The 26,595-nt window shown below is 41.7% G+C and overlaps 1 protein-coding gene across 4 annotated transcripts in view; it reads left to right on the plus strand.

The window, feature by feature from the left end:
• Positions 1–26,595, plus strand: part of SORT1 (sortilin 1) — a 73,715-nt gene that overhangs the window by 34,447 nt on the left and 12,673 nt on the right. For 2 of the 4 annotated variants that reach the window (XM_030868914.2, XM_030868917.2), the window contains exons 4-14: positions 6,125–6,227; positions 6,743–6,907; positions 9,997–10,070; positions 12,964–13,013; positions 13,899–14,029; positions 17,599–17,743; positions 18,609–18,764; positions 20,384–20,490; positions 23,148–23,250; positions 23,586–23,754; positions 24,563–24,753. In XM_030868914.2, the coding sequence (XP_030724774.1) occupies positions 6,125–6,227; positions 6,743–6,907; positions 9,997–10,070; positions 12,964–13,013; positions 13,899–14,029; positions 17,599–17,743; positions 18,609–18,764; positions 20,384–20,490; positions 23,148–23,250; positions 23,586–23,754; positions 24,563–24,753 (1,394 nt within the window). The remainder of the gene's footprint in view (positions 1–6,124; positions 6,228–6,742; positions 6,908–9,996; positions 10,071–12,963; positions 13,014–13,898; positions 14,030–17,598; positions 17,744–18,608; positions 18,765–20,383; positions 20,491–23,147; positions 23,251–23,585; positions 23,755–24,562; positions 24,754–26,595) is intronic. The other 2 variants (XM_030868915.2, XM_030868918.2) reach the window with 1 other exon arrangement.

Genomic DNA, 26,595 nt, shown 5'->3' on the forward strand with positions numbered 1-26,595 from the left:
TTAAAAGGAATCATGTTTGAATAGTATAAAGTTTGATTCTCTGTTAAGTAATATTAATTCATATAATAGATTATAAAGTACATTTGCCTCTCACTTGCAAATATGAAGTTAAAAAGGAAATAACTGGCTACAGTTAAGATGATAATTTGATTTTTGGCAACTAAAAGATGTTTTGCACCTTTTTGTTTTATGGCTCCTTGAGTCTAACCTTTCATTGTAAGATTAGCTACTTAGTAAAGCACATGTAAGCATTATGTACAGCAAAATTCTGTACCAAATTACCAGAAAACTGCTGGGCTATTTTATTTGTGATTTCTATTTCCTGTTGAGAGTTGTTCAGATTTTGGAAATTAATAAGGGAATCTCTGAGAGATTTCACATTAAATTTTATTCCATAGTCAATGTAAGTTTTTCAGGATGTTACTTGAGGTTTTAAAAAAAAGGATAACTTGGGCTTCCCTGGTGGCGCAGTGGTTGAGAGTCCGCCTGCCGATGCAGGGGACACGGGTTCGTGCCCCGGCCCGGGAAGATCCCACATGCCGCGGAGCGGCTGGGCCCGTGGGCCATGGCCACTGGGCCTGCGCGTCCGGAGCCTGTGCTCCGCAACGGGAGAGGCCACAACAGTGAGAGGCCCGCGTACCGCAAAAAAAAAACAAAAGGATAACTTAAAGATATAGAACAGATATTAAAGCAAAGTTCAGTAAACCAACTTCTCCAAGGCCTGTCGTTATGACAACTTTTTTTTTTTTTTTTGCGGTACGCGGGCCTCTCACTGTTGTGGCCTCTCCCGTTGCGGAGCACAGGCTCCGGACGCGCAGGCCCAGCGGCCATGGCCCACGGGCCCAGCCGCTCCGCGGCATGTGGGATCTTCCCGGACCGGGGCACGAACCCATGTCCCCTGCATCGGCAGGCGGACTCTCAACCACTGCGCCACCAGGGAAGCCCCTATGACAACATTTTTAATGATATGCTTGGTTCAGTTTTCACTGCAGTAGATCATTAACAATGACTGCATATTTCAGTTACAAGGTTAGCATAAATTCCATCTACAAAATATATTTTCCTGCTTTTTATTTCTTAAAGAAAAAGTTTATTGAAATGTATGATGATGGCATTTTACTACAGCTTCACTTTTACAAACCTAGGGCGTATAAAAATCATGAAACGAGGTGGTTTTCGTCACTTAAGAAATATTCCCATGAAAATACCTATTCTTAGGGTTGTCTTGTTTATCAAAGCAAAATAAGGACCTTAGTTACATACTCATATTCCTTCTGATAAAAAAAGTTTTGTGATTTTACTTACAATATTTTACCCTCTTTATTTTCCCTCTTATATTTTCAAAATAGCTATAGAAAACATGCATCCTTTTCCAATAAGGATAACACACAATGAAATATTAAATAAAAACACATAAGGTAGCATCAGACAGTTGGGGTAAAAAAAGAGACTGAAGTATTAGGAGTTTAGTTTAATGTAAATTCAAGTTCTGCCAATTTTACCTGGCAGTGATCTCAGGTCTGTAATTCTGTTGGCACATTTTAATAACCTACATTCTCCTTACTGATCTTTTAACTGGAAATCTCAATCCAGTTAATTGTCATTATTCACGATAGTTATGTTCTACAGTCTCCGTGAATACTGAATTAGTGAATACTGAACCATTGTTCCTGGGGCAAATACAGAATTAGGTTCCTGCAAACCTCTGACCACATCATTCATTTTCATCAGTTGATCAGTACATAATCTTGTTTTGTGTGTGTTTCTGTTTAAAGACACCTTATGTGTATTATTGATTCGTTAACATTGAGCTCACAGCCAACTCATGCCAGAAAGAAGCTTATCTAACTCACGTGTTTTCTCCAGAAACACTAAACAGCACTTCAACACTATGCTTGGGGGCTATTTAAACAGCAAAGCACCAACAAAAGGCACAAAAATGCAAAATGCATGGTACTATATAGACCGTGAGGACGATACTCAGGCATAGTATAAGGGCTGAAACAAGAAGGCAGAGTGGCCCCTTGTTGGACCTCAGGTGGGAACATTTTTGACTCAAATTTTTTTCTCTGCCCTGTGCATGTCTGCAAATGACTAGGAAAGTGCCAAGAGTATGGGGTTACAAATCTTAGTGAGTAGGCAGATTTGCAGGTATGGAATTCGTGAATCATGACGATTAACTGTATAAGCTTTCCGCATTAGTGAAAACTATAAAACTATCATTTTTTTAGTTGTCATCCTTGTTGCTTTTATGTAATAATTTATAGTGACTTAATCATGGCAAAAATGAACTAAAGGAGTAGAGAAATGGTTAGTCCTGAAAGCGAACCAAATGAGGATATTTGTGCTTTTTTGATTGTTGAGAAAAGTAAAATATAAGATTCTCTGAGATATTATAAGATTCTTTTTTTTTTTTCGGTATGTGGGCCCCTCACTGTTGTGGCCTCTCCCATTGCAGAGCAACAGGCTCTGGACGCACAGGCTCAGCGGCCATGGCTCACAGGCCTAGCCGCTCTACAGCATGTGGGATCTTCCCCGACTGGGGCATGAACCCATGTCCCCTGCATCGGCAGGCAGACTCTCAACCACTGCGCCACCAGGGAAGCCCCAGGATTCTTTTACTGTTCTCGTTAAATGTCTGCAGGTCAGATGCCCGGTGTCACAAGTTCCTCTCTATTGTAAATGAAACGTGCTCAAAAACAAGGGTGTAATCCTTGGCTATTGACATTTGGGTTGAGTGTCAGTCAGCATGTGAATCTTCTGGAAAAATGCCCTCCTGAGTCTTTCATCTTACTAGGAATTTTTTTTTTGCATCCGTTCATTTATTCATTGGTTTATCCATTCAACACATTTTTTTTCTTTAACATCTTTTTTGGAGTATAATTGCTTTACAATGGTGTGTTAGTTTCTGCTGTATAACAAAGTGAATCAGCTATATGTATACATATTATCTCCATATCTCCTCCCTCTTGCGTCTCCCTCCCACCCTCCCTATCCCGCCCCTCTAGGTGGTTACAGAGCACCGAGCTGATCTCCCTGTGCTATGCAGCTGCTTCCCACTAGCTATCTATTTTACATTTGGTAGTGTATATACGTCCGTGCCACTCTCGCACGTCGTCCCAGCTTACACCTCCCCCTCCCCGTGTCCTCAAGTCCATTCTCTACTTACTAGGAATTTTGATGCTGTATCTTACCAGGACTCCATGTGGTGATTACCTTTTTTTTCCCATTTATTTAAATGTCTAGATTTTTCATGTTCTTTGGGGGTATTAGGCTCTCTTCCAAAAATATTTGTATTCCAGCACTATTTTTTGTTATAAATGTACATATTCTTATGCGTGTTTATACCACAGATTTAAGCAAAAGTGATCATTTATTTTTAGTAACCAGAAAGAGCAGATATTAGGATTGAGGTATAGAATTGTTATTAAAAAGACTTATTTCTAAAACAGATGGTTTTATAGGGCTTTGTTAATGTTTGACTACTGTTCATATCTCTATTATAATTTGAGAAGTGATTTGTTTTTCAGGGTGTTTCGTTGATTTCCTCTTCCTGATATATCATGTATGCTGATATAATGCTGATAAAAAATAAAGCTACTTTAAAATAAAGTGCTATATTAAAATATATCCCTGAGCCCAACGCGGCCTCCACAAAACCCTACTTTAAATCCTACCAGGTTGAAACTAGTCCACTGTGCTCCGTTTGTTTAACTGGCTAAAGTGTCAGAGTGTTGCAGCAGATGATTTTTGTTTCACTCATGTCACTTCCTTTTTCTGAAGGGCAGGGATGTGTTTGTTGTGCCAAGTTCTTGAAAAGCAAGCAGACTTGTCAGCAGGGTTGTGGAGGGTCCCCGGGATGTCGTGAAGGAGCGGCAACGTGTAAGCGGGTGATAATCGAGCCACTGCAGACCACTTAAGACCTTGTCTAAGCTATTGATGATACAGGCACTGTAGAACTAGGACATGTTTATGCATATCTCTTTTTTTTTTAATAAATGTATTTATTTATTTATTTTTGGCTGCGTTGGGTCTTCATTGCTGCACGTGGGCTTTCTCTAGTTGCGGTGAGCGGGGGCTTCTTATTGCGGTGGCTTCTCTTGTTGCGGAGCACGGGCTCTAGGCACGCAGGCTTCAGTAGTTGTGGCTTGCAGGCTCTAGAGCGCAGGCTCAGTAGCTGTGGCTCGCGGGCTCTAGAGCACAGGCTCAGTAGTTGTGGCGCACGGGCTTAGTTGCTCCGCGGCATGTGGGATCTTCCTGGACCAGGGCTCGAACCCATGTTCCCTGCACTGGCAGGTGGATTCTTAACCACTGCGCCACAAGGGAAGTCCCTATGCATATCTCCTGGCCTGCTGTTGGGAAGATAAGAACTCTTGTACTCCAAAGCCAAGAAAGAGTAATACGGGAATCAGTTGGGTGGTACCTAATCCCTGTTTTATTTAACTAGGACTCTTCTCTGTGTATGTTCTGAGAGATGGGAAGACAACTTAAAGTCCCATGTAGTTTGCTTTAGCATTCTGTCGGGGACCTGTACAGACACTGAGAGATTCTTCCCTCCTGTGTCTCTCCACCTTCCTATAAGCTGATCTTTCCTGCCAGGCCACAATCCCTGGCAAGGAAGAGAAAGACCACAGGTTGCAAAGGAAGAATTCCTAACACATAATTAAAAGTTGTGTCAAGTTTGGGGCTTAGAGTTAAGAGAACTGGACTGTAGTTTCAATTTTGCCCTTAATTAACTGGTTGACTTTTGATGAATTGCTTCCCCTTGAACCTCCTCATGTGTGAAATGAGGGATTTGGACAAGGTGTTCTCTTCAGTCCCTTGTATCTCTCATGTTCTGTGGTTCTGTGATTCTTTCTTTGTTGAGGCTGCTACCAAAATTGTACCATCTTTTAAGTCATGTATACTATCATTGAAGACCACTGTACACTGCGTTCATCACTGGGCAACTAACTTGCAGTACGTAGTGGTCATCACTCGTGGACATTGAAACTTAATGAATATTAAGCTTTTAGCATTATATATCGTAACAGAACTGTGTATAGTATTAAACCTGTCAAAATTAAACAGCTACTGACTTTGTTTTTTTTATTTTTTGAAATCTAAACATGGAATTTAATACCTCTCAAAGATATTGTTGGAATGAACTTTTGGGAAAAGCTTTACCAACCCAAGAGTTGAGATTAAGTTTCTTTGTCTTCCCTAGCTGAGTGCTGCATGCATTAAGAGACTTGTGCTTAGGGATGGTAACTTTGGTGGGGGACTTAACTTACAGCTTTATTGTGAGTACTATGCATTGGTAGATTAGTTAGAAAGCCTTTGGCTACATTTACCAGAGATCCCAACTCAAACTAGCTTAAATAATAAGGGAATTCATGGCTCATAACTAAATCCAGAGGAAGGATGGGTTTCAGGGTCAATTCAATCCAGGGTCATAGGTTCTGCTTTTCTGGAATTCCAGAATTGCCTCAGCAGTACTGTCCGCTTATGTTGGCTTCATCTTCAAGTTGTGTTCTCATTGTATCAGAATGCTTATAGCACTTTTTTGTTTTGCATTCACATACTACAACATGGGGGTTTCTCAACCTTGTGCTGTTGACATTTGGGGCCAGATAATTCTTTGTTTATGGGACTCCTGTGCATTGTAAGATGTTTAGCAACACCCCTGGCCTCTACTTACTAGATGCCAGTAGCACCTCAACCCTGAGTTATGATAATGAAAAATGTCTCCAGACGTTACCAAATGTTTACTTGGTGGGGTTGGGGGATGGGGCAAAAATACCCTGGTTAAGAACCACTGATCTAAAGGAAGACAGATCATTTCATTAGGTGGTTGTCTTAAATGTGTTTCCTAATAGACCCCAATTCCCCCCTTTTGCCTTACTGGCTCAGCCTGGATCACCCCCTCACTCCTGACCCCATCACCCATGAGGGGTTGGAACTTCTTTCCACTAATCAGGCCCACCACTGGAGGTACGGGTAGAATCAACTTCCCTGAAGCTGTGACCTCTTGAGGAGGGTGAGTGCTTCAGTAAAGTCGGCGAGAGTGATGGAAGCTGGGTGGGAACCCAACAGTGTCCGTGACCTCTGCATTCTAAATTTGTCTTTTTTTTCTTCCTCTCAGTGAGGACTATGGAAAGAACTTTAAGGATATTACAAATCTCATCAATAACACCTTCATTCGGACTGAATTTGGCATGGCTATTGGTCCTGAGAACTCTGGGAAGGTGAGACTCATTCATACATATACAAAGCTGTGCATGATACCATATACAGGGCTGTCAGATGTTGATATTTGAATGATCCAGTGGTACACAGCAATATATTTAGTTTACTATCACTGTGTTTTAAAAATTAAACATGATTTAATACTGATCACAAAAGAATGGAATTTAGCACACAGATTCTTTTTTTGGACCCTGTCCAAGAGGCACCAAAACTCTTCATAATTATGTGGTGGTTATTTAGCATTATAAGGTATACATCTTAAGGCAACATTTTAGTCTTTGGGGAAACTGGCTAATCTCAAACTGACCAGGCTCAACTTCATAGATATAATGTACTGGCTTTTGATAAGACTAATACTTGAGGAGTAGAGTGTACCAATTAATCTGTTTTTTTTAACTCTTCTTACTTTTGGAACTAAAATTTTCTTAACAAATGTCTGGTGAAAATGGTGCAAGAACTTCCTGTAGTTTCATAGTATTATACCCTGATGCTGAACTTCCTTCTCCCTAATCAGGTGATTTTAACAGCAGAAGTGTCGGGAGGAAGTCACGGAGGAAGAATCTTCAGATCATCCGATTTTGCAAAGAACTTTGTTCAGACCAATCTCCCTTTTCATCCTCTGACTCAGATGATGTACAGTCCTCAGAATTCTGATTATCTTTTAGCTCTCAGCACTGAAGTAAGTTAGGTGAAGAGCTTGTCTTGCCTTTTGCACTTTTATAGTCTCAAAATATACTGTCTTAAAATGACCCTGTAGGTAATGCTTTTTATGTTGGACTGTTTTCTAGTGACTTCTTATGGTATGAAGTATGTATTTTTTGCATTTTTTCCTATATGGTAAAGGGCACAGTTTTCATGTGCTATCTATTCCAGATAAGTATGATGTCTAGTTGTCATTACAATTTTTAAAAATTGAACAGATACGTGCTGTTGGAGCAATGAACTAGAAAACAGTTTAATGTAATCCTTCTTGTTCTACAGGGGACAAGCATAAATTGTCAAACTCCTAATGATGTTATTGTTCCTTTCCTATGGCCAAACCACATCTTTATAATTTTTTTGTTTAGGTCCTTGGTATAAAAGCCTGTTGATTTCTGTCTTTGACACCCATGTATTAAATACCCAGAGTCTTAAACCCCTGCACCCGCTACCACATTCCTATACTCTCCCCAGAAACCAGTGTCCCTCCCTGTCCCTCCTGCCTCTCTTCTGAAAGTTCCCTGAGGAGCAGCTCAGCTTTTCCTTTCCTGGAGGATCAGTCTCCTGTATCATGAATGTTAAGGGCCCAGAGTGGCTGAGTTGCTAGACTATGATAGTCGTAATTGCCCTCTATATGTATGTGGCTGTCTCTCATCTTATTGCTTAGAGTGTGGTCTAATGACCAGCAACATCAGATAGAAACCCTTGGGAGGCTGGTTTAAGATACAAACTCCTGGGCCCCGATCCAGATATAGTATGTTGGTGACTTCTGGTTGCGAGGTTGCTCGTGTTTTTAACAAGCTCCCCAGCTGAGCCTGCACACTAAAATTTGAGAGCTGTTGCCGTAATGACCATTGTGGGGACAGAAATAGGATTATCAAATATAGACAAGTTGGGCTGAACAAACGGATGGCATGGAGAGGAGGAGAAGGGCACTTGGAAGAGAGGTCTGGGTTCTGAGCCTTCTTTGGGCAGATCTTTGAGTTGAGGTGAGGCTGGAGGACTCAAGGAAGGTCAGAGTTAAGCTTAGCCAAAGGAGGCCAGAGGAAGGAAACTCGCTTTCTGGGTAGGCTTTAGATCTTAAAGCAGCAATTCCTGGGAACTGGCTTTCAGCAGCTTGAGCTGCAGGCCCTTCAAGGGAACAGAGAGACCCCCATAGGAATGGACAGAACCATTGATCTGCCTTTGGCCACCCCATCACAATTATCAAGTGTCTCACGCTTATCAAACCAGGCTATCCTCAGGAAGAGGCAGGCACAGTCTGCCTTTATACCTGAAATTGCTTCCCATTAAGGGTAAGTCTGAAGTACAAGTAACCAGGGTAGAGAAGATGGGCCAATTTGTACTAAAGTGCAAATAGGTGATACCAGACCCTTTCCTGTTTCTGAGTAGAATTAGGTAGATTAGAAATGCTGGGAGGTGAACATTACTAGAGGAGGAAAAGTTAAAGAAAGAAGAATGGTGGGTGAGAGTGGAGGAGGACTGAAGGTAATTCTGCCTAGATCTGCACCATTTAATTTCAGCTGTACTGGGACACCTCTGTCCCACCTCCACTGAATCTGGGCCCACTAGGCTCGTGTTGCCAATGTAACTGAAATTGTCAGTCTCTGCTGCACTTGAAAGTATTGACCAGTCCTTCCACTTGCTTGGCTTCTGTGACATCATTCCCTTTGTTTTTCTCCTACCTTCTAATGGTTGCCTCTTGGTCTCTTTTTTAAACTCCTTTCAACCTCCCCTTAAATCCCTGCTCATTTTACTCTGAACAGTCTCTTCCACTCTTACATTTTACTACCACTGTAATGTGTAAGAGTCTCAAATCCCTGTCTCTGGTCCTGGCTTCTTCCTAGGGCTGCAAATGCCTATCTTGCTGTCCCCTGGGTATCTCTAGCTAGATGTCCCACAGGTCCCTCAAACTCAATCTAAAGCTGACGTCTTCCTTGCTGTGTCTCAGACATGTAGTTCTTCCCTTCATCCTTATGCTGCCTAAAGATTCCACAGTGCTGCTTTCCCCTCACCCAGAATCCCAGAGTGTTCAGCTCGCGCTCGCTCGCTCGCTCTCTCTCTCTCACTCTCTCGCTCTCTCTCTCGCTCTCTCTCTCTCTCTCTCTCTCTCTCTCTCTCTCTCACACACACACACACACACACACACACACACACTCCGTCCTGCCCTACAGGAAAAGCCGTCCAGTTCTACGGACTCCAGCATCTAAATTCTTCCTGAGCCGCCTCCTCCCAGCCGTGGTGTCAGGCCTCACTAACTCTTAATGAACTAATGTGGCAATTAGTCACTGCTTTTCCTGCTTCTAGTCTGAACCCTCTGAAATCCATCTTTCCCACTGTCGTCCAAGTATTCCTCTTAAAAAAGTAAAACTAGTTGTGTCATTCACCTACTTCAAGTACCTCATATAAAAGAAAGACCAGATTCCTCAGCATGGCATAGAAGGAGTGCACCCCCAACCCAGCACTGGCTCCTCCTGTCTTCACCTTGGAATGTGTGCTCCACCTGTGTCTGAAGGCTTTAGCTCCCTGCATACACTGAGATGTTTCATCACCTCTCTGCCCTTGCTTGTACTAGTCTGTCTTTGTGCAGTGATATCTCATCTCCCATTTGCCTTCTTTTGGTTACACTGCTCATCATTTAAGACTCAGCTATCTTCTTCACAAATCATCTCTGATGCAGTGTCCCTCCTTTCCCTGCTCTTACCCCAGAGACCATATTTCCATAACACTTACCACATGTATTGAACTTCCTTATGTGCACCCCTTGTTAAACTGTGAGCTCCTTGAGAACAGGGAGTGTGTCGTATTCATCTTTGTATCCCCAGTGCAACGTCTGGTATGGTGCCTGGCACACAGTAGGCACTTCATAAGCATTTGTTATTCTGAACTTGCAAGACCCCAAAGGGCCCCCATAAACCGTGTGTGTGTCTGTGGAGCTCAGGAAGCTTGGATGGAATTTCAGTGTGTGTTTTTACTGTCCTGAATGATTGGATATGAGTTATTAAAGGTCATACAAGCAGCTGCACAGGATAAAGCTGGAATTTTGATAAGTCATTTATAATCTTTCAGAATGGCCTGTGGGTGTCCAAGAATTTTGGGGGAAAATGGGAAGAAATCCACAAAGCAGTATGTTTGGCCAAATGGTGAGTAACAGAACATTCCGTCTGTGCAGGGCCCTAAACCTTTCCTGACGGTGCTGCCAGAAGTCACAGGAATAAATATTGAGCACTTACTATGTGCCGGGTACTCTTCAGGGTGCCATAAGGGATGCGAGAGAGGGGTATGCCGCAGACCTTGACCTGGAGGAGCTTCTGATTCTTCTGGGAAAGAAGACTTAGTCTCACTAAGTTTTAGAATGTAAAGTATAAAACAAGGCACATTACTGAGTAGCTGCTGCCTGCAAACGGTTGATTTTATGTAAATGGTGACATCAGTTGCAAGAGCATGAAGTACAGCGTTGATGTGGGGACTTACATACTTCTCTGCACACAGAGATCTCCTCTAGAGATCCATTTCAGTTATGTGGAATGTAGTGAGGCATCAGGAAGAAAGCTCAGAGAGCTTCCCGACTGCCAGAGTCACACTGTCCGTGCACCAAAATCCATTGACTTCTCTCGGTGCCCCTCCCCAACCCCGGCTTACAGACGATGGAGGGAGGGAGGAGGCTCCTACTTGGGAGTCATGTCACCTTTGTTCTAACCTGGATCGGCTGCTAGTCGAGGCTTAACCTCTCTGGGCTTTAGTTTGTTCCTTCTGTGAAAGGAGATTTGTTTGGGGAATTGGGGGGACGGTTGAGCAAGAATTATGAGCCTTCATACCTCCAAAACTCTGATTAGGCTCAGACCCTTGTTTAGAGCCTCCTTCTTCTTTCTCTTTGACTAATTTCAGCAAGTTTGTTGATCTGGTTTCCCAGTTGATAGCAGGTTGCTGCCAGAGGTGGGGCATGTTGAGTGTGAACAGCAAGCACAGGCCAGCCTGAGAGTCCACTGCCTGGGAGCCACATGGAGGCAGGAGAACTCTCAGAGTAGGCAGACAGAGAACGCAACGGGATGAAAGGATTTAGTGCTGTGTCAAGAGAACACACAGGCCTCAGTAACTTCCAATAGGAACACTGTTACCGTTTCATACGGTTGACGTTGACGACGATGGTCCGTAATCCCAAGGAAGAGTTCAGTATTTAATGTCCTCTACTTAGGGAGATAGGGAAATGTGTAATATAGACATTGCCAAGTATGTCTACCAAAATAAACTATTAAAAATGGTGCTTAAGTAAAGCGTCCTTTTTTAGAAAATGCTGGTTAAATTAGGTTTTTACAGCACCACTGTGGTACACGTGCCACATCTGCTTTAATTTTATGTATTTTAATTAATTGTGTTTATATCTTATATGGTCTTATCAGGAAGGAATTTTTAAACTAACAAAGTTAACAAATTATTTCGCTCCTGATAGACCTAAAATATGTAAGGTGTGTTCAAATAAGACTATAATAATTTTGATCATTAAAACTCACCTTTACATCTGTATATCAAATCAGCACAGTGTATGCTTTAAATATCTTACAATTTTATTTGTCAGTTATACCTCAGTAAAGCTAAAAGAAATAAATAGAAAACTCATCTTTAAAACTAAAAAGTTATTTTAAAATGGTATTTTATTTTGTATCCTATACAAGATTTTTTACTTTTGTAACTTGTTTCTCTTCATGGTGTCTAAATATAAGAGCTGGGCTGCTGGTAACTATTTACTCACCTTTTAGATCTTTGGTTTCTGGGAAGTTACAATCTAAAGTTCTGAAAGAACATGCTCAGACCCAGCACCCTTTTTTAATTGAGTTACAGTTGATTTACAATATTATATTAGTTTCAGGTGTATAACATAGTGATTCAAAATTTTTATAGATTATATTCCATTTATAGTTAAAAAACATTGGCTGTATTCTCTGTGCTGTACAACATATCCTTGTAGCTTATTTATTTCATACATAGTAGTTTGTGCCTCTTAATCTCCCACCCCTATCTTGCCCCTCCCCTCCTCTCTCTCCCCGTTGGTAACCACTAGTTTGTCCTCTGTGTCTGAGACCCAGCACCTTTTGCTGGTGCTAATCTATAAGTACTATCAAGGTCTGAATCTAGTTCCCTGGAAACTCCCTTTCCAAGTTAGAATTTAAATAATTCAACCTCTGACCTAGTTGTCTATTTGAGGTGAAAGAACTAAATTATTTAGTTCATGCAAAGCATTGAACTAGGTTCTAAGGGGAAACAACAAAGCATAAAACTTAGTACCTGCCCTGAAGAACGCAGTAGTGTAGTAGGAGAGATAAGACAAACACTATGCAATTAAAATAGCCAAACAGGAGACAAAGGAGTGCCAAGTGGCTGACACAGAGTAGCACAGGGCTCTCGCACAGGGTTTCTCAACCACAGCACTAATGATGTTTGGACTGGACAGTTCTTTGTTGCAGGGGGGGAAAGCCTGAGCATTGCAAGATGTTTAGCAGCATCCCTGGCCTTTCCCCACTAAACAGTTGTAACAATCCCCCTCCCCCAGTTGTGACAACCAAGAATGTCCCTTGGGAGCAAAATTGCCCCTGGTCGAGAACCACTGCTCTAGAAGTTTGCACCAAAGAAGGCTTCCAGTTAGAGTGACAGGGAACACTTCATGGAAGAGTTAGATTTTAACCTGGAGCCTGAAGGTTGTGAGGGTAAGATTTGGTCACACGAGAGAAAAGTGTTTTAAGAAGGAAATGATATGAGCAAATGCAAGAGGCAGGTTTGGAGAGTGTAAGGAGACCCGTTTGACCGGCTGGAAGAGTTCACATAAAGAAGTGATGGCGTGTGGAAAACGCCTGGGGCCAGACTGTGGGAACCTTGATGTGAGGCTGTGAAAGAAGCGGGTGTACAGCATCCAAGGAGGCTGTTTCGGCTGGTACCCATAGGTGACCCTTATTAGACGTGCTTGGAACTAAGTGACTAAGGTTGATGCAGTCTGTTAGCAGTCTTGAACCGTGTCTTTTCTCTGTCTTTGCCTCACTGTAGGGGATCAGAAAACACCATCTTCTTTACCACCTATGTGAATGGCTCCTGCAGTAAGTATATTTTAGTCCCAGAAAAGAGTGTCCTGGTGTCCATTCATGGTAGAATATTCTGGGTTGTAAGAGGTAGAAGCATCAAAGATGTTTCCATTCTCTTGTTATTTTGATAGCTAAAGATAGCTAGCTGTTAGTGATTTTTAAAATCTTGAAAGTACAAACAACCAAGTACTATACTCTGCCTCGATCAAATAAAAAATGAAAGCTATACACAGAGACAGTATACTTAATTTTAGCAGTGTATTTACATAAAGTAAATATGAGGCTACAAACAACAAATTGAAATGCATAGTGATTTCTGCCAAAGAACATGGATTGTGTTTGTGTAGGTGGAAGCCGCTGGCTTTCCAATCAGCGGCACAGTTTCGAAGCTGAAAGCGTAATCTTTCATTTATTCATTCAGCGGACTCATTTCCTTTATCCATTCATTTGAGCATCTGCAGTAGTATGCTAAACACCATTCTCAGGACGGCGAGAACGAGACACCCAAGGCCTGCTCTTACGGAGCCTCAGTTCAAGTAGGGATGTTGGATGATCAACAGGAAAACCGAAACTCAAACAAGACAACTTAAAATACAATAAGATAATTGCAAACTGTGTTGTGAAGAAAGTAAAGCAGGATGCTGTGGTGTTTTTCTGCAACACTGTACTGGAATTAAGTAAACTGTCTTTCTGTCCAATATAAAACCTCACATGTATAAAGATAAAACCCAACTGTGAATTTCCTGTCTCATTCTCTATCCTTTTATATTGTTACCTGATTAACATGCATAAGATTAAAAATTCTTTTGCTATAAAACTAAGAACAATTCTAAAACAATTGTTTTGAACTAGAGGCTCACAAGTAAGTGAAATTTTAATTAATATTTTGTCTTGTTTAAGAAGCTGACCTTGGGGCACTGGAATTACGGAGAACTTCAGACTTGGGAAAAAGCTTCAAAACCATTGGTGTGAAAATCTACTCATTTGGTCTTGGGGGACGTTTCCTTTTTGCCTCTGTGATGGCTGATAAGGTGGGTGTTTGCCTCTTCTCTGTGGGTTCTGATGTTTCTGTAAATATGCCTCAAATAGATAGCTTTGACTACATGTACTGATGGAGTTTCTTGCCTCTTGCAATATTTAATAAATTATGCCTCAAATAGGTAGCTTTCACTACAGGTACTGATGGAGTTACTTGCCCTTTGCATAGTTAATATCACCGTAAGATTTGGAGGTGGTTCTTTTTATAGAGGCTGATTGACTCTTCTGGGATCCTCTGTACTTTGGCCTGCGTCACCAACTGAATTCTGGTATCTGTTTTGCGATATGTAGACCCAGTGTTTGGGCTTTACTCAGACATGGATTCTGATAAAAGCAATCTACTTGCCTTTATTATTCAATAAAGATAATGGAAATATGTAACATTAATTGAGTACCTGCTATATACTAGGTATATAGGTTCTGGGAATATAGCAGTGAACAAAACAGATAAATGTCCTGCTCTCAGTTTCTATTCAAGTAGGGAGATAGATACTAAACTGATCAATATGATATAATATCAGGTAATGATTAAAGCTGTGAAGAAACCTAAAGCAGAGTGAATACATAGAAAGAGGCGGGAATTGGAGCAGCGCTGTTTTATTTATGTATTTGTTTGTTTGTTTATGTATTTATTTCGTTGCGTGGGATCTACACTGTGGTGCACAGGCTTCTCTCTAGTTGTGGCGTGCGGGCTCTAGTGCATGTGGGCTCTGTAGTTTGCAGCACACGGGCTCAGTAGTTGCGGCGCACAGGCTTAGTTGACCCGCCGCCTGTGGGATATTAGTTCCCCGACCAGGGATCGAACCCGCATCCCCTGCATTGGAAGGTGGATTCTTAACCACTGGACCACCAGGGAAGTCCCGGAGCAGCACTGTTTTAGATAGGGTGGTTTGGATGGGCTCTCTGAGACCTGACTGAAGTGAGAGCACAGCTGCATGGACATCTAGGCTGAGGAATCAGTGAGTGCAAAGACCCTCAGGCTGGAGTACGCTTGGAATACTGAAGAAAAGTGAGAAGAGCAGCATGGCTGGAGCATAGGGAAGGGTGGTCCAGAGATGAGCAGCCAGTGGCCAGATCGCACAGGGCCTCTGTAGGTTGTGATTAAGACCTTGGCTTCCATTCTTCACGTGTTGCGAAGCTGTGAAAAGGTTGCCAGCAGGGGAATGGCGTAACTGGCTGTCTCTTCTGACAGAATAGGTGTGTGTAGAATAGCCTCATGGGGCAGGAATGGAAGCAGCAGGAGCAGCAGTGAGAGAGATGGTACGTTGGACCAGGCTGTTAACAGTGGATGAGGGGAGACATGGTAAGATTGTGGATATATTTTTAAATGTATCGCCAATAGTGTTTGCCGATGGATGAGATGCGGATTGTGAGAGAATAAGATGAACCAAGGATAACTTTAGAGTCTCTGGCTTGAGCAACTGGGTGAATGGTGGTGCCATTTACTGAGATGGCAAAGACTGCAGGAGAAGCAAGTGTGTGGGAAGAAAATCAAGAATTCAGCTTTGGATGCGAGATGCCTATTAGGTATCTAGGTGGAAATGTCAAGTAAACACTTGGGTATATGAATCTTCCAAAATTATATGGTGTAATCATATGGTATAATCTCATCTGGCCATGTGACTAGATGGTATCTTGTGGAGGAATGAGTCAGTCGAGAAGAGGTGGGAGGGCTGAGCACCTGGTGCCCTGAATCACCCCAGCAGGGAAAGGTTGGAAAGAGACTGTTCAAGTCAGCAAAGAGGACTTCGAGGGAGGGACCAGTGAGGTGGGGGAAACAAGACAGGTGATGTCATGAAAGCCAACTGAAAGAAATGTTTCAAGGAGGAAGAAGTGGTCAGCTGTGTTAAACTCAGCTGAAATGTATAGTTAGATGAGTTCTGAGAATTATCCACTGGAGTTGGAAAAGTATGGGTTGTTGGTGACCTCGATGAAAGCAGTTTCCTTGGAGTACTGAAGTTAAAAGGCTGATTGGAGTGGGTTCAGAGAGAACTGGAGATGGGGAAGTAGACATAGTAACTACAGATCACGCCCTGGAGCACTTTCATAATAATCCTCCCCACAACCCTATAAGTTCATACTGTTATCTCGGTTTTTATTTGAGGAAATTGAGTAACTTGTCTAGGGTCACCCAGAGGTGGAACCCTGGTGGAAACCAGACTGTCTAATTCCAGAGGTAGTCGCCTATACACTGTACTGTTACAAAATTAAAATTCTGCTGTGTGCTTTTGAACTCTAGTTTCTACCTGTAACAGTGACAGTAAGATTCACAGTAAACATCTAAGATGTGAGTTAGAAAAATAAGTTAAATGTACTTGTCACTGAAGAGTATTTAACATAAGGAGGCTCTGGGACTAATTCTTGTGCCCTGGCTAAACTGTGTCTAGAAGCTATTTTAAACTATTTATCAGACAGTATGTGTTAATTGCCTCCTCAACAGACTCCTTTTAACAGCTAAATACTCCCTAATCAGCTTCATTATATTAATTTCTGACTCTCCTTGGCCTCTTCCCAGGCTGGCATGTTCCCTCCATCATGGCTGTTCGGAGAGCCTTCCTTAAAGAGGAGACATGTCATGTATAGCTGATTCACTTTGTTATACAGCAGAAACGAACACACCATTGTAAAGCAATTATACTCCAATAAAGATGTTAAAAAAAAAAAAAAAGAGGAGACATGTCACATTTTGACTTCCCTCATGATCTCCCAAGCCTGCGTTTCATCTCCATTTTCTAGACCCTTAATTATCTAATTCTTTGGATTATGCCAGGACTGTCTCAAAGGGACCAAACTTCTATGCAGCAGTCATCATTTTAAGAATTATCTGAGGGCTTCCCTGCTGGTGCAGTGGTTAAGAATCCGCCTGCCAATGCACGGGACACGGGTTCGAGCCCTTGTCCAGGAAGATCCCACATGCCACGGAGCAACTAAGCCCGTGAGCCACAACTACTGAGCCTGCGCTCTAGAGCCCGCAAGCCACAACTACTGAGCCTGCGTGCCACAACTACTGAAGTCCACGCACCTAGAGCCCGTGCTCCACAACAAGAGAAGCCGCTGCAGTGAGAAGCCTGCACACCACAACGAAGAGTAGCCCCTGCTCACCGTAACTAAAGAAAGCCCGCGTGCAGCAACGAGGACCCAATGCAGCCAAAAATTAATTAATTAATCAATTAAAAAATAAAAAGAATTATCTGAGCAAGCATATGCGAATGGCTATAGAGCCAAACTAATGATGGTCCCGACAAACCCTAATCTCTATTGAAGGAAATTGGCGTGTCAGAAGTTGGGAGGTTAATATCTTAGGGGGCCACACCAGAATGAAGAAGCCAAAGAGGAAACCAGGATAACCTTACTTACAGTAGGATGGATTGTTCCAGTGCCTGGATCTTGCAAGAGGTTAGAAATAGCTTTGGTAATTGGTACTAGGACCTTTCATTTTTAAGAGTTGTACCCAGTGAGGAAATGGATAATGATACATATAATTAATAATGTATCTCTTCGTGTCACTGCACATGGCATCTTGGTAGAGAATTTAAAAGATAAATATTGGCATTTGTTCCAGGATACAACAAGAAGGATTCATGTGTCAACAGATCAAGGGGACACATGGAGCATGGCCCAGCTCCCCTCTGTGGGGCAGGAACAATTCTATTCTATTCTAGCAGCTAATGATGACATGGTGTTCATGCATGTAGACGAACCTGGAGGTAAGAGCTGTGCAATGGCTCACCCTTGAAGCACAGAGATTTAAGCTCTGAACCCTATTTTAGTAGCTTTCCTTCTTACGTGTCAATTTTTCCTTTTACCCCTAGGAATTTATTACTGGCCTACTGAATACTGTGTCTTAGAGATGATATGTAGCCTCTGTTAAAAAGGCCACTTGCTTTGAGCCTCTAAGGCGGTTTGTATAGTATGTCCAGGTGTTCTAGAGCAGTGCTGCTCAAAGAATGGTCGGAGGACTGGTACTGATTTGCAAATTCTTTATTACCAAATATGTATGGAAAGCAAGAGCGAGCATTTAGAAACTCTTACAGCCCTTTGACAAAGAAATTTTGTATCTGTTGACTCTAATAATAAAAAAAAAAATTAAGGATTATATTTTTTCTTTCTTTTGTATTTCATTTTTCTAGTGATAAATTTTTGTTATATTTACAAAAGCATCAGTTTGTGACATAATTGAAATCTTAAAATTGATCCTTCACCACAGTTTGAGAAGCATTATTTTAGAGTGTAAAGATTTTAAAAGATGTGTAAGATATGAAGCTAAATACAGTGCCTCTGCCACCAGAGTATAACTGAGAAGAGCTTTTCTGTAACATCTAATTAATTTATTCAACAAATTCAGCATCTGCTATATTTCAGGCACTAAGCTGGGTACTAGAATTAAAGATGGCCATGAAGATCTTGAGTATCAAACCTTGATTGACTCTCAGGTCTGCGTGTACATCATGAAGGGAGAGAGTTGGCTGATGTGTGCAGTCAGTCAGTCATGTGTCATGTGTATGACTAGACTATTGTTTTCTCTCTGTTCCCTCCCAAGACTTAGTGTTTTTGTTTGTTTGCCTATTCCAGATACCGGATTTGGCACTATATTTACCTCGGACGATCGAGGCATTGTCTATTCCAAGTCCTTGGACCGACACCTCTACACAACCACAGGTGGCGAGACAGACTTTACCAACGTGACCTCCCTCCGTGGGGTCTACATGACAAGTGTGCTCTCAGAAGGTGGGTCTCGGCACAGCTCTCCTTCAGCTGAACATGTTGGGAGTGGAGGCTTTTGGGGAAACTGAGGATCCTATCCTCCCCAGTAATGTTGCTTGCCTAGTCAACAGGGCTATCCATGTAAATTCTGGCTCTCTATTTTAAATAAGTTATGGTAAATAGAACTAAGAAAGAGCAAAACAGCAGCAGGCAGAAAGAAAGATTTGGGGGGTTCTACATTGTTTATAAAATAAGCCTTCTGTGTTGGGAGGTTCAGGCCTACAGGAAGGAGTTTAGACCACTTATGCTTTTCGCCTTGTGGAGGGCGGAGTGATAGCCAGCCCAGATTCCTCTTGGCGTTCTCTTCACTGGTTCTCAGACCTTCCCTTTACTGTGGCCCAGTTGCACAAGTAAACACATTACTCTAAAGTACAAAGATTTGTTTAGGTTTTGTTTATTTATGTATTCACTTTTTGGAAGGAGGTGGGGGATGTTTGTTTTCACTTTGTGAAGACCCTGCAAAGTCCAAGTGATACTGACACCCTAGTTCCTCCCTGACCTCACTTCTAGCTCCTCTCTGCTTTGCTCACTCTCCTGTAGTCACTCCAGCCCTTTGCCAGTCCTTAAACACACCAGAATCACACACTCGTGGCTGAGAGATTTGCACTGACTGCTCTCTCTCTTTCCCCAGATATCTGCAAGGCTGACGCTTTCCTCCTCCCAGCCTTTGGTTGTGTTACTTTCTGATGAGACCTGCCCTGACTATCCTATTTTAAATGTCAGTCTGCCAGCCCCTACACATGTACACTGTCAGTCCCCCTCTAGCTGTGCAAGTCTTTTCCACAGCACTTATTTTCTAACATACTATCTAATTTACCTATGTGCAATGTCTAGTGTTTGTCTGCCTCACCCTACTAGAATATATATTTCACAAAGTTTTTTTTCCTGATTTGTTCATTGATATATTCCCAAAGCCTTACAGCAATTTTCACATAGTGGACAGACAATAAAACATCTATTGAATAAATGAAATTTACCTTATTTGCTTTCTTTTTTGATTCTCCTTGAGAAACTCAAAGCATAATATCTTTGAATTTAACCCTGCAACAGTTTATATCATTAAGAATAGAGAATGGGGAAGACACATGAAGAAAAAAAAGGAAAAGGTAAAAGAGGGATAGGATATGGAGTGGCAGAGAGACAAAATTAGGAATTATTAACTGAGACTTATGCAGATACATTCAAATCTTGAGATTCACTAAAACAAGCCCCGTATCATGGCCTTGTCTGAGTCACGATTAGAATGCCTTCGCACTGTAGATTTTACTTCCAAGGCGAGCAAACAAGGAGGAAGAATAGATGTCAGCCTGTTAGTGCTGGTAAGGAGATAAAGGTATCTTTTTATAAGAGCATCAGTGTAGATGATTTCTGGGATCAGTTGGATCCTGTTCAGGTGGGAAGCCTCTTTCAAATATCATACTCACCAGCACTGAGCCATTTCACTGGATGTAACAAGCTTGTGGGACTCCAGAGTTCTAGCGGTGTTATATAGTCTCTGTTAGGAGAGAGTTATGCAATGATAAACTGAATTTAATAGGGTGCTTCCAGTGTATCAGGCTTAATATCATCCTTTTCCTATTCAGATAATTCTATCCAGACTATGATCACTTTTGACCAAGGAGGAAGGTGGAAGCACCTGAGGAAGCCTGAGAACAGTGAATGCGATGCTACTGCAAAAAATAAGAACGAGGTTTGTTTTACTCCAACTGTCATATGTATTTGGAGCAAAGCAGCCATTCTGTTCTGCTCTTACTAGTGCCAGCCTTTTGAATAATGAAGTTTTGTACTTGATGAGGGTCTACAGATAAAGGTGGAAAATTTGGAAATGAGGGGTTGAAATTAACTACGATGTAGGAAATAGGAACGGCGAAGAAAGACCAAAATATTATGGCTTATTTGTCTTTAACGAAAAACAAAATTGAAGGCTAACAATTTGTGTTGTACTAAACTGCTGAATGAAAACATAGTGGACAGATGGGCCGGTGATTAGTTAGGAGTCATGATGGCAGCTATGAAACTTCAGGAATTCTACAGAAAGCCATAGACCAGCCATTCATGATCAGTGCAAAGCTGTACTGGCCAGAAACAAATGAAGGAGAACTTGGTGTCTCTTCCCTTCTGCCAAAGCTCCACGTGGCCGGTGGGTATGGGTGGTGACCCGGTGTGGCATGTGGAAGCAGGAGATGAGCCCTCTGAGGAGAGACCAAGAGCTAGAAATACAAACGCATTGCTCCAGGAGATCCCAGGTTTCATGATTGACAGGTCTTGACAGCCAAGAAAAAAAGGAAAAACAAACAAAAAACAAGCTTTATGTCTGACTTTTACAGAATTTGAGAGGAGCTTAGTGGAACCCTGGGAGTTTTCTTCAAAAGTGACAGTGTTGGTAATTCCAAGCTCTCCTCAGAGTACCTGTGGCTGATATGCACTCTGCTCTCCCAGCTGGGCTTTCTGGTACACCACCCCCGTCACACCCTCTCTCTTCTCTGTATTCATGAGTGCTGTGGAGTGTCTCTCCCTATCCTGCTCCCCTTTTTCCATCCCTCCGCCCTGGCCTTGCCCTGCACCTGCCCTTCTCACCTTAAGCCTGAGCAGGTACAGTGGCCTCTTTACTTACCTTGAAACCCTCACACTGCTGTGTCTCTCCCTCCCCAACACTCTTTGTGGTTCCCCTTTGCCTGTGATCTGGCGAATGAAGGTCCCCTCCTCCCCTGTCAGGATATCTTCTGCCTTTTCATTGTCATTGCCCATTTTATCACTGGCACGCCCCTTGTAACTTCTGCTGCTCCCGGAACACCCTGCATGTAGCTGCCTCTTGCCCACGTTATTCCTGGGGAAGTTGTACCTGTCTCCCCTACCCCCAGTTCATTAGGGTTAATGGAAATCCTAACCATCCTTAGTGCCCATCTTCAGTTAGAACTAATCATTGCTCTTCGTTTCATTAGCAGTTTGCTTGAAGCTTTTTTTTATTGCAGTAAAATATACATGGCATAATATTAACATTTTAACCAATTTGAACCTCTTGTAAAGCACTAATTTTCATCCTGCTTTATACCTCAACTAGTTTCTGAGAAATATTTCTTAAAGACAGGACTGGGTCTTATTCAAATCACCGCCACATCTTGTACAGCATCTGAAGTATGTCAGGCGTTCATCAAGTTTATTTGTGTGGAATCATACTTTAAATATTGATCAGAGGCTTTGGTGTAGTGCAGGAATAAAGTAAACTAAGACAGATTACACATGCGAAAATAATTGCATAGTTTTTTCCCAAATATACTAATGCATTTCAGAATCAAGAATATCCCACTGAGCCTATAACTCAATAACAAAAAAACAAATAACCCACATTAAAAATGGGCAAAGGACTTGAATAAACATTTCTCTAAAGAAAATATACAAATGGCCAGTAAGCACATGAAAAGATGCTCAATACCACCAATTATTAGGGAAATTATTAGGGAAATGCAAATCAAAACTTTTGATTTGCAAGAGATCACCTCAGATCCATTAGAATGGCTACTATCCAAAAAATAAAAAATAATAAGTGTTGACTTGGATGTGGAGAAATTGGAAGCCTTGTGCACTGCTGGTGGGAATGAAAATTGTGTAGCTGCTATGGAAAACAATATGAGGGTTCTTCAAAAAGTTAAGTGTAGAACTACCATATGATCCAGCAGCTCCACTTCTGGGTATGTATCCCAAAGAATTGAAAGCAGTGTCTCAAGAGTTATTTGAACATGCATGTTTGTAAGCAGCATTATTCACAATAGCTGAAAGATGGAAGCAATCTAAGTGTCCATTGACAGATGAATGAATAAGCAAAATGTGGTGTATAAACACAATGGAATAATATTCGGTCTTATAAAGGCAGGGTATTCTGGCACATGCTGCACCATGGGTGGACTGGAAGGACGTTATGCCAAGTGAAATAAGCCAATCGCAGAAGGACAAACACCGTATGGTTTCACTTCTATGAAGTACCTAGACTAGTCAACTTATAGAGACAGAAAGTAGCATAGTAGTTGCCAGCGTCGGGGGAAGCGGGGATGGGGAGTTACCGGTTAACAGGCACAGAGTTTCAGTTTTGCAGGACACAGAAGTTCCAGAGATGGATGGTGGTGATGGCTGCACAACAGTGTGAATGTACTTAACACTGCTGAACTGCACACTTAAAAATGGTTAAGATGATAAATTTTATGGTATGTCATTTTTACCACAATTTTTTTAAAAAAGAGTATCCCACGGAAGTCTGGGTTAATACATTCAAAACCTTATTAGAAGACTCTCTGAGATGAGAAAAAAATTTTCACCTTTGGTTTTAATCTAAGCTTTGCTTTCTTTCCACAGTGCAGCCTTCATATTCACGCTTCCTACAGCATCTCCCAGAAACTAAACGTTCCAATGGCCCCACTCTCAGAGCCTAACGCTGTTGGCATAGTCATCGCCCATGGTAAGCAGCCCACCCTCACTTCCGCAGGAAGAAGTGGCTGGGCACACTGAAACTCAGTCACAGTGTCGAGCCCTGTGAGAAAACCACCATACGTGGCTTTTACCATCCTCTGCAGAATTTCTTGCAAGATAATGATACTGTGGGTTTTTCATAGACTCTCATCAGAGAGCAACATGACTTCTCCCTTTACCAAATTGTCAGTGGCCTTTTTTTCAGTTACAAGAGGCATGATGGGAAATAATCAGAATAAACTCATTCAGAATTATTCTCTTGACAGTAAATCCTCTCTGTTTCATTGCTAATATGTGCTGATGAGATGGTGGATTGTGTTGTAGGTAGCGTGGGGGATGCCATCTCAGTGATGATCCCAGATGTGTACATCTCAGATGATGGGGGTTACTCCTGGCTGAAGATGCTGGAAGGACCTCACTATTACACCATCCTGGATTCCGGAGGCATCATTGTAGCCATCGAGCACAGCAGCCGTCCTATCAATGTGATTAAGTATGCATGAGCTCAGCTCCACCCACACTATCTGCATAGAGAGCAACTGTGGGATGTTTGTCAGTTTGTTGGGGGGAAGTTACAGTCCCTGATTCAGATTAGTGCATTCTACAGAGCTGTAGGGAAGGTGCTTGAAAGGATTGCATTTAGAGCAACTCAAATTAAATAGCTTTGTTTTTTCCTCTGACTCCCTCTAGCTAACACTTTTCGTCACTTTTAAAAAATACTCTTCTCCCTCCCAACAAGAATATTATGGGAGCATTTAAGCACTCTGGAGGGGAAATGACTCCTTAAGTACAAGTTCTTATTATATAATTTCTGTTTGTTGACTTGGAAGCCCATTCTTACATGAGTCACTATCCTTTCTTCCTTTGGAAGAATTTTTTTTTTTTTTTTTTTCTTTTTGAGGTACGCGGGCCTCTCACTGTTGTGGCCTCTCCCATTGCGGGGCACAGGCTCCTGACGTGCAGGCTCAGCGGCCATGGCTCACGGGCCCAGCTGCTCCGCGGCATGTGGGGTCTTCCCAGACCGGGGCACGAACCCACGTCCCCTGCATCGGCAGGCGGACTCTCAACCACTGCGCCACCGGGGAAGCCCTGGAAGAATTTTTATAAAGGCATTTTCTTCTGTGATATTTGAGTGAATCCCTTTTCCCCGTTAACTATAGGTGTTAAAAATTAATATAATAGTAAGCCATCACCTAAATATGAGAGTTTTTCTCTGATTTGTTATCAAACAGCCGGTGGTTTCCTGATATTCCCGTAACTGTTGATCCTCTCTCATGATCTTTCTCTAATTGTGGTTTCAGGTTCTCCACAGACGAGGGTCAGTGCTGGCAAACCTACATGTTTACCAGGGAGCCTATCTACTTTACTGGCCTGGCTTCAGAACCTGGAGCTAGGTCCATGAACATCAGCATCTGGGGTTTCACAGAATCTTTCCTGACTCGCCAGTGGGTCTCCTACACCATCGATTTTAAAGATATCCTTGAAAGGAACTGTGAGTGTCTCCTTTGAACTTTTCTACCAGAAACTTGTGAGCCCATTTTCCTAAATAACCGATTCAGTTTAATTTCTTCTAGCTGGAATAAGAAAATCATGTGTGTGAAAGAGGACTGAAGGATGTTCCATGTGGGTTAGCAGGCAAAGGGATGGTACCAGAAAAGCACTTCCCTCTTTGGATTAGCACTGTCCAAGAGAAATAAAATGAGAGCCACGTATATAATTTAAATTATGCTATCAACTAGCTCCATTATAAAAGTAAAAGAGGCAAAATTTATTTTAATAATATAGTTATTTCAGTATGTCCAAAATATTATCATTTTAACATGTAAGTAATGTTTTTAAATTATTAATGAAACATTTTACATTCTTTTTTTAAGGTATTTTAATTTTTTTATTGGAGTACAGTTGATTTACAATGTTGTGTTAGTTTCTGCTGTACAGCAAAGTAAATCAGTTATACACATACATATGTCCACTCTTTTCTAGATTCTTTTCCCATATAGGTCAATACAGAGTATTAAGTAGAGTTCCCTGTGCTATACCGTAGGTCCTTATTAGTTATCTATTGTATATATAGTAGTGTGTATATGTCAATCCCAATCTCCCAGTTTATCCCTCTCCCCCTTTCTGCCCTGGTAACCATAAGTTTGTTTTCTACATCTGTGACTCTATTTCTGTTTTGTAAATAAGTTCATTTGTACCTTCTTTTTAGATTCCACATACAAGCAATATCATATGATATTTGTTTTTCTCTGTCTGACTTACTTCACTTAGTACGATAATCTCTAGGTCCATCCATGTTGCTGCAAATGGCATTATTTCATTCTTTTTATGGCTGAATAATATTCCATTGTATATATGTACCACATCTTCTTTACCCATTCCTAAATGTCGATGGACATTTAGGTTGCTTCCATGTCTTGCCTATTGTAAACAGTGCTGCAATGAACATTGGAGTGCATGTATCTTTTTGGATTATGGTTTTCTCTGGATATATGCCCAGGAGTGGGATTGCTGGATCATATGGTAGTTCTATTTTTAGTTTTTTAAGGAGCCTCCATACTGTTCTCCATAGTGGCTGTACCAACTTACATTCCCACCAACAGTGTAGGAGGGTTCCCTTTTCTCCACACCCTCTCCAGCATTTATTATTTGTAGACTTTTTGGCGATGGCCAGTCTGACCGGTGTGAGGCGATACCTCATTGTAGTTTTGATTTGCATTTCTCTGATAATTTGTGATGTTGAGCATCTTTTCATGTGCTTTTTGGCCATCTGTTACGTTCTTTTTCTTCTAACTAGGGCCTCAAAATCCAGTGCATATTCTATACTCACCCTTATGGTAAATCTCAATTCAGACTAGCCACATGTGGACATCTAGGAGAGTATAGTTTTGTACTTTAGATCTCTGTAGCATTTTCTGAGAGTTTTTTCTGCTTGTAAGGATAAAGCATGTTTTTGTTTGTCTAAAATTATTTCATAACACTTCAGGGTTTTTCACACTTGATTACAGCAGAACTGTAGAGGAAAGTGTGTTACAAAGACCAACTAACTGACTGTGTCACTTATCAAAATGTTGAAGTGAGGAAGTTTTCATGCAAAGAGTTTGGCTTGACCATTTCAGAATGCTGTGACTTCAAACTGGAAGGCATGTTAAAGGCCCAGAAAATGGCTTCAGAGAAGTTAAAATATTCATTGCAAGGTGTTCCTAAAGAATGACAAGCAAACCCAGGCCCCCAGTACCAAAGATGCTGACATTGTACTGAAAACATGGAGGATAAAAAAAAAAAACTGGAGAAAAAGTGAAGACTCCCTGTGACCCATAGTTGCTTTCTGGCA

Source organism: Globicephala melas, chromosome 1 (genome assembly GCF_963455315.2).
Source record: "Globicephala melas chromosome 1, mGloMel1.2, whole genome shotgun sequence".
NCBI lineage: Eukaryota > Metazoa > Chordata > Mammalia > Artiodactyla > Delphinidae > Globicephala > Globicephala melas.